This window comes from Portunus trituberculatus, chromosome 41, assembly GCF_017591435.1.
Source record: "Portunus trituberculatus isolate SZX2019 chromosome 41, ASM1759143v1, whole genome shotgun sequence".
Taxonomy (NCBI): Eukaryota; Metazoa; Arthropoda; class Malacostraca; order Decapoda; family Portunidae; genus Portunus; species Portunus trituberculatus.
In genome coordinates this window covers 42625467-42634539 of record NC_059295.1, presented here as the reverse complement: position 1 = coordinate 42634539, position 9073 = coordinate 42625467, and the positions used below count along the sequence as shown (strand labels likewise).

Below are 9073 nucleotides of genomic sequence, written 5' to 3'. Positions count from 1 at the left end.
TTAAATAGATAAATAAAACAAAATGCTAATAACAAAAGTCTCAGTATCCATTTCCACATATATGGCAAGACATTTTAAAAAATATGAGATTCAAAAGTGGGAATAGTAAAAGTTGCAGATATTGTGCACCTCTTATAAATTTAAGCCTGAGATGTTCAGTTATGGTTTTCAAACAACAGTGGAGTGAGCACAGCAAAAAGCTAATTGTGTATCCCTGCAAGAACATGATATAAAATATACATCTTTCCAAGAGGAACAATAAAGAAAACTAAATAAATGGTGGTAGTTCCCATATAACACTTGACACATGTTTGTGGAACTTTTAAGGGTATCCTAATTTTGTCCTAGTACAAAATATTATCACAAAAATTAGTTATAGTAGCATTCTAATGAAATACATACTCTTAATAAAAAGAATCTAGTTGCTGGCTAACCTGAACTCGGTGAACGAACACTTTACCTTCCTTCTCGAGTCCCTCATTAATTGCAGTGTCATCCGTAGTGGTCACTGCTCAAAGAAGCACATCACAGTCCCTTCCCCACCTGTACTTTGAGGGGAGACAAATGCCAATCTCTAAATATATTTATGAGATGTGAATACAGGACAGAAGAGCAAACAAAAAACCAAGGCAAAAAAATAAAATTCTAAGAATAATGATAGTATTGGCAACAGCAGCAATGAAGAAGTTTGAAAATTAAAAACTTGCAGACCTGTGAATTTATACAAGAAAAGGAAGACAATGTAAAGCTCTCTAGCAAATCAAGAACTGAAACCTGCTCTTAGCAGCCAGCACGGGTCAGGGCAGCAGGCAATCGCCTCAGCACCCCATAACCCAAAATCTCTGACACAAATGTTAACTACATGAAGCTGACAATGACAGGCTACAAAGCAAGGCTGAACTTTGGCACCAGCCTTTAATGCATAATTGTCTTTTCCTCCTGCACCATCCCAGGGTTAAATAAAAACAATGGTTGAACCTGCTGGTCATATTCCTCTTCACAAGAAATATCAACAAATACTTTCTTTTCTTTCTTTTTTTTTTTTTTTTTTACAAAATGTCTCCCTATAGAAGTAAGGCCTAGGGAGAGCAGTGGCAACTTATTCTATCTAGATGTGATCACTTTGATGTGTGGCAGCACAGGCAGTTGTGAGCAACCAGATGACACTGTGGTGTTGGAAGTGGTTAGTACTGGTAGTGGTGATGTGCACCTGCTGTTAATTAATAAAGTTAAGCATACCCATGACCAATGAGGTGGGCTCAAGGTAGGGACTGGGGGCAGCTTGGGCACTAGGTTTCCTGCACAACAGGAAAATAATATATATAGATATATATATACGTATATATATATATATGTATGCATAATCATCTTTAATCAACAGTGACTTAACCCACAATAATTTAGCCTGGTTGCTCAGTGCTCTGCAAGTGCTTGCTAGCAACTCATTATTTCTTTGTATGGTCAGCCTTACTGGGGTGTTGAGAGTAGCGCTGCACTGCATGCCTCAACCAACATTCCATGCTTCAAAGTCATGAGGGAGAAAATTAGCTCTAACTAAACAACAAACAAAATACCATGATTTCACTTGTGTACAGCAAAACTGATGAAGCAACTCTAATGACATTCAGAGATGTTTCACCAGTTTGCACAAGGAGCCAAAAAATTATGAGCTTCTCAAACTAAGAGCAGTACGTCATTATCCACAACACGTTGCTTCTTGACCTTTCAATTTTTACATATATAATATACCAATCTATAGTTTAAAAATATGAAATTGAGCAATAAAATCTACATATCATTTTCTCACAGAGAAGCAAGATGCTAGAATTTTCTTTGATAGTTTGCAAGCTGCACCCAAAGTGAGGACTTCTGGCCAGCACAAGCAGACTCCATGTTCACTCAGAGTTGACTTAGCTGGAATATGACTATAAAACAGTTAAATGTCAACCTAAAGCATTTGGAAAATTATCAGTGTAAGACATTTCAGTTTATAAAGATAAGAAACCAGAGAAAATAAATAACTAATTTTGAAATCAATGTTTTGGATGGAATACCTGAATATTCTTGCTAGACACAACAATTCCAACCGTCTCTGTGTGCCATCACAAGGCAAGCAGCCAAGGGGCAACAATGCACTAGTCTTAACCCCATCCAGCATGAAGCTGAAAGAGGGGAGGCTGGGCGTGCATTCTTATTTGTATTATTTACAGAGAGGAATGGTGGAGGTCTGGCTGGGTGTGGGAAGCAAACAACCACATAACAACAGTGCAGGTTGCCTGGCCTACACTAAAACACATACTCCTGTAAGTGTGTGTGTGTGTGTGTGTGTGTGTGTGTGTGTGTGTGTGTGTGTGTGTGTGTGTGTGTGTGTGTGTGTGTGTGTGTGTGTGTGTGTGTGTGTGTGTGTGTGTGTGTGTGTCAACCACAGACTGTCTCGTCGCCATTATGGAAATAACTACAGCAGTAGTATGTCAAATGCACATTATTTTATGGATGTAACTTATGTAATGTAATGGTGAATGCACTTGCTGACTTTCCTGTGAGAATTTGGAAATAACAAGCCACTGAACAGTCAAGTGAGTTGTCCAAAAGATTGGCCGCAACACACGGCAGAGTCACTCTCCCTCCTGGCCCTGACAGGATGTGGCCAGACACCCCTACCAGCTGGGCTTAGTCCCAGGTCTGGCTAAAGAGAAACTCAGCTGCCAAATTTTCATTCTTTTCACAGGCAAAGTAAGCCTGAACGACCACATCTTCTGGGAAGTTGCCAAGAGCCTTAAGCTGTAATAAGAGAAAAAATTGACTGTAACACAAAAGATGGAAATAAATGTGATGTTGTTGCACAGAAAGTAGGTTTACTTTACATTTAACATGTTCATAAATTCCTTCACATTGTATACTGACATCATGCATTCTGAAACACCGCAATACTAACCTCTATAACTAATGCGCAAAATTCTATTGTAAGAAAAGTATGCCTTACCCTGTCAATGGCATCCCTATCTTGGGGGGAGAGGAAGATTGCAGTCTGGCCAGGTGCAGCACGTCCACCACTACCACCACCACCACCACCTCCACCACCTCCACTACCCTGAGCTCCAGTATTTCCACCACTTCCTCCAGTGTTACCACCTAAGGATAGGAAATAGGATGAACAAGATAACAAAGAAGATATTACATGTATGCTTTTAAAGCGAGATATAATCAAAGTTAAAGTTACAGTTTGTTGGTTTTTAGTTCCAGTATCCACCACAGTTGGTGCTCTCCAGAATGTAAGCCAGGCAAACCCAACTCTCCAATGTGGCGTTCAACCACAGCAGTAACCTCCCAGTAAACAGCCTAAATTCATGAGCCCGAGTGAGACTCAATCTGCCGGCCTTAGCAATGCCAGGCTAGCACGTTACCACTGTAAAAGCCAGAGGCGAGTAAATGCCATTTGAGTAAGAAGGATGGTAACAAGAGCCAGGATATCTGTTCCTGAAGAATATAAATCAGGGAGGACTATGTCTCACTAAAGCTCATGATTTTATTAATGAAATCTCCATAAAATGTTAAAAAAAGATAAATAAGCATGAATAACAAAAACTAAGAAAATAATGAAGTAGGCAAAAGAGCATAACTTGCCATTAAGGAGCAAAAAAGGAACAAAGACATTAGAGATCTCCCTACCTCTTCACATCACACTTCAGTCATCTTTATATCATCCATTGGCTATTAATATTAAGAGTATCACATTCCAGCCCAGAACTTAAAGCACTCACTTCCTGATCCAGGACCACCTTCGTTTAGCATCCGAACAAAGGCTTCCTGATTCTGTTGAATTGTCTGTAGAAGTTGTGGGTTAGTTTGTCCAATCTGCTGGATGAATGCATCCAGCAAAGATGGATTTGACCTATGAAAGAAAAGATTAAGATAAATCCCAGTATTGTTATGAAAAAAATATAATAATAATGTATTGATCTGAGGAGGAAAAGATTTAGATAAAGCTATCATTGTGACAATGAAAAAAATACTGTAAAGAAAAAATTGATAGAATAATTAAAGCTTACTTTTTACAATATTAAGGTATACATGAAAACAGTACAATAACTACAATAAAAATAATTTGCTTAAAACAATGGCAATCCTTAAGGTATTAACCCCTTCACTACGGTGACACCTATGTGGGCGTCATGAAGCCCCAGTAGCAAATACAGTGACGCCTACGTAGATGTCATATTTCTTTTCTGAGCTTTCTTCAGTTCAGTTGTCCCATATAGTGTGTTGGATACCAACTACACACGCCGTATGCTGTCCTTGAAATCCTAGTGCTCCTCCCGCCATCCTTGTCTCCACCAATCACTAAAGATAAGCTACATGCGTCCCGCCTTGTGTCTAAAATTACCCAATGGCATAGACTGTTCCCATCTCTCTCTCTCTCTCTCTCTCTCTCTCTCTCTCTCTCTCTCTCTCTCTCTCTCTCTCTCTCTCTCTCTCTCTCCTCCCCATCTCCTCCCTCCCATCTCCTCCTCCCTCTCCTCTCGAAGATAAGTTACATGCATCCCGCCTTGTAACATTCTGTGACAAACACACACACACACACACACACACACACACACACACACACACACACACACACACACACACACACACATACAAAACAATTCCTCCTCCCATCTCCTTTCCTCCTCCCTCTCCTCTCGAAGATAAGTTACATGCATCCCGCCTTGTAACATTCGTGAAACACACACACACACACACACACACACACACACACACACACACACACACACACACAACTCTCTCTCTCTCTCTCTCTCTCTCTCTCTCTCTCTCTCTCTCTCTCTCTCTCTCTCTCTCTCTCTCTCTCTCCCATCCCCATCTCCTTTTCTTCCCTCCCTTTCTCCTCTCGAAAGATAAGTTACATGCATCCCGCCTTGTAACATTCATGAAAACACACACACACAAACACACACACACACACACACACACACACACAAATACAAAAACAGCAAATTTTCTAATCTCTCTCTCTCTCTCTCTCTCTCTCTCTCTCTCCTCCCTCCCCCTCTTCCTCTCGAAAGATAAGCTACATGCGTCCCGCTTGTGTCTAAAATATCAGCAAATGTCACACTCACTCACTCACTCACTCTCTCTCTCTCTCTCTCTCTCTCTCTCTCTCTCTCTCTCTCTCTCTCTCTCTCAAGAGAGAAGCGTCCACTTTCCTCTTCGAAGGCGATATAGTGACTAAAAAATAGCAGCATAATACACAAAGACGACAAGTATGACAAGCTTGCACGAGTTTCCCGCGCTCGGTCGCGCGGCACTACCACCCATATATCATACAAGCGGGCTTTTTTAACATGCGGCGCGAAGGGGTTAAAGATATCTCAATCAAGGTAGACATCAATGACTGATGCACTTCTCCAAACAGTCTTTGATCCACTCCATAATGAGCCAATGCCTCAAAATCCATCTCAATCAACATTTCTTGAGATTCATAATAACACTTAATATGCTATTTTTCTTCTTTACATAAATCTAATATATGGATTTTCAATCTGCAGTATGCTTATCCTACTTGGTACACAGGGGATCCATCAGGGAGAGCGTCCTTACCCACAATCAAAGATTTATTAATTTTTCTTCAATTTTCAAGAGTATAGTTTGTGCCTAATATACAGTGCTTGTCAAAAGTTTGCAACCACTGCCCCAAGTGGTCGCAAACTTTTGACGAAAAAAGAATGGTGTTCTTGGAGGTCAACCATGTTTTGCCTGATCTTTGCAACCACATACAGCCATCATGGGATACCCCAAGGACATTCCAGACCCTGCGGCAAACTTTCTGTGTGCTGTGAGCACTCCTAGTGAAAGGTTGTTTGTGACACTTCACTCTGTGAGGTCCCTTGTTTAATTAGTGGTGAGTACTCATAAGTGTTTTTAGCCCTCATTATGCCAAATCCAAAGGATTTAGCAGATGAAACAGTTGCTCAGATCATTGGTTTAAAGGTTGTTGGTCACACAATTAAGGAAATTTGTGAGCTAACAGGTGGTGGACCAACAAGTGTGAAAATGTTTGTGTGCCGATTCAGGGAGGGAGGCAGTGAAGAGTTGCCAGTTACCAAACATTGCTCTTTTAGGCCAAGGAATACTTCCAAAGGGCAACAACCATACTCAAACATACAGTACAGAATACTGCATCGATCACCACTAGAAAAATAAAGGAGAACAGTGATACCTTTCAGGGTGTTTCTGTGCAAATTGTGTCACGGCACATCCATGAGCTGGGTTACACCAGCCACAAGGGCACAAAGAAACCTCTTCTCCACACAACACAAGTGAAACCTGTTAACTTTGTTCATAATTATGCTCAGTGGACTGAGAGTGACTGGTAAGGTGTTATAGTCGGATGAGGCAACATTTAATGTGACTTACAATAGAAATTCCCGAGTTTATCAGCGCTTCAGCAGCGATCCACTCAACCTACAGTACCTTGAAACAACAGTAAAGCATCCTGATTCTTTTATGGTATGGGGCTGTTTTTCCGGTCATGGCCTTGGTGAGTTGGTAGTGCTACCCAAAAACATAAGGGTTAATGCAAATGTCTATTACAAACTGTTGAATGACCATTTGCCAGCATGTTTTGAGCTGTCAGGCCAGTCTTTCAACAGGACGGTGCAACACCTCACACTGCTAGGGCTATGGGATTGTTGGATACCCTTCAGTGAAGATTGGCCTGGAAATTGCCCAGACATTAACCCTATTGAAAACGTCTGGGCTATTGTTAAAAAAGATTTATAAGGCAAGGATGTCAGCTCCATTCCGTGGCTAGAGGCAGCTATCCAGGAATCTTTAAACAAAATACCAGCTGCCACCATCCACAACCTTGCTCTTTCTCTTCCCAGACGTCTCTGCAGTGTTACCAAGAATAAGGGTGGCCCCATCAAGTATTAGTCAAGGTAAATAAACACATTTTAGTTGGGTTTTTTTCTCTTATCTTGGCAGGGGAGTGGGATGGAAGGGTGTGGTCGCAAACTTTTGACGAGTACTATTATTGGTTATGGCAGAATAGTTATGTAGTCAATTCACTTACATATTTACAGAAAGGTATGGGGGAGCATCTCACCTTATCATCTGTCTCATCTGTTCAAACTGCGGCTGAGACCGGAAGAAGCTGAGCGGGTCTGCTGTGGATGAGAAACGGAAGGTTAATACATTTGACAGAGCCTCAAGGGTCTCTACAAAAGATCTAGCTACATCTGTTACACCCACTGATCAGATGAGACACAGCATTATCCTATCATAGCACAGCTAGGCTTAACAGTTCTACTGTCAGGTCTTGATGCACAAATATACACAAGTAAACCTCATGTATGAGCAGTCCCTAAGAATCTATACTCTTAATCCATTGAGGCCATGGAGCTTTGGTAGATTTCACTTTAGATCTAATTAATAATTGTACAGGTGTTGCACAGCTACCCCCACATGTTGACACTGGTCTGGTATACAGATAAATAATATCATTTTTTTTAATCAAGTACTATTCTATTATGTTCTTGATATAATACCAAATTGTTCTACACAAAAATCAATCATCAAATATCAGTGAAGTTTGTGATGATTAGATGCACCAGTGTTGCCAAAGATTTATCTGCAATGCATTTGCCTTAACTGTGGACATATCAATGAAAAGGAGAAAGAAAGAGAATAGGAGGAAAAAAAAAAAGTAAACACACTGAAAAACTTACCTTCAATATCTCCCTCATTCCAATACCCCGCAGGGGGTTCCTCAACCACAATACCGCCGCCACCACCACCACCACCACCACCACCACCATCACCACCAGCCCCTGCAGGCTGGCCAGCTGGTTCCTCTAGATTGGGTGGAATGCCATCCACCAAGTACTGCACTGCCGTGTATGGATTGTTGAAACTCGCTCTCAAAGCCCGCTCTACCTGTATACAAACAAAAATACCTATATCAAGACAGTTTATACAAACAGGCATATAGTCGAACCATACATGTAGGATCAGAAAGAGCTTGTAGATTACAAAAGCATATATACATCTTTTTCACTCTCATCTTACCATCCCCTTGTTCTTTAATATGAATCTATTATGTAGATTCATTATACTTATCCTTAAGTGTTTTGTATTCACTCTATTTATCATCTATATATCTTTTTATTCATTTCACCTTACTATGTAGGGCAGCTGCAGCAAATTAACAAGATCAGAAGAGTAATTGGCATGGAAATAGCAATAGAAAATAGAGATGCAACATTGTGGCAGTGAGAAAGAGGCTGAAGACAGTCAGTCCGAGGAGAGGAGTTGGTAAGACAAAAAGTTTTTGATTCCACCTTATTCAATCAAATGACTCAGAACACCTAATATCATAAAGTTCTTTTTAGCTAGAAAAGAGAAGTGAAATTTCCAGTTAAGATTATAAGAAAAGGACAGACCAAGGATATTCAATGAAGAGGGTAACATTTGAGTGTCATTGAAGAGACAGTTGCTGACAAGTATACAATTTCTCAACATGTACTAAAAAATAAGTGTCCCTAAAACTTAGCCTTGTGGTAACATCCTAATTACTTATCCACAATCAGATTTTGAGCCATTAACTGCAGCTCTGTTGCACATCATATAACCATTATTTTAATCCTGCCTAAAAGTTTCCCCATTCATATTTTGGTAGTGTTTAACTTCCTTATTTACATGGAAGGAAAATAAAAGCAATAAACATAACTCTATACATGTCTAAATTAAAGAGCTGGGTGGCCACCAATAAGCTACCAATGATTCATTTACTATCCATGACAACTACTTTGCTCCATCTTTCTACTATTATCTATTTTTCCCCTCAAAACAGTGCCTTAGACTAGACTCAAAAGTGTAAAGGAAGGAATAAAAATGGAAAATTATATATGCATTTATGTTCACAAAACATTTCTATTAGCTTTTAACAAACCTTGCCCCAAAGAAAGGATTGCTTTGTAATGCATAAAGTGAAATCTTACGTAGAATACCAGAAAATAAAGCAGAGATGAGATCGCCCACAGACAAGGCGGAGACTCACAGTGACTCGGCCGCT

At 40.2% G+C, this 9073-nt stretch overlaps 1 protein-coding gene across 1 annotated transcript in view; it reads right to left on the bottom strand.

Annotated features, from left to right (window-relative positions):
* Positions 1-571: 571 nt before the first annotated feature.
* LOC123516632 (UV excision repair protein RAD23 homolog B-like) overlaps positions 572-9073 on the bottom strand; it is a 29574-nt gene continuing 21072 nt past the window's right edge. Inside the window, exons 7-11 of the mRNA XM_045276208.1 lie at positions 7728-7935; positions 7106-7166; positions 3762-3892; positions 2984-3132; positions 572-2781 (exon numbers count right to left, since the gene is read on the bottom strand). Of these exons, the coding sequence (XP_045132143.1) occupies positions 2671-2781; positions 2984-3132; positions 3762-3892; positions 7106-7166; positions 7728-7935 (660 nt within the window). The 3' untranslated portion in view covers positions 572-2670. The remainder of the gene's footprint in view (positions 2782-2983; positions 3133-3761; positions 3893-7105; positions 7167-7727; positions 7936-9073) is intronic.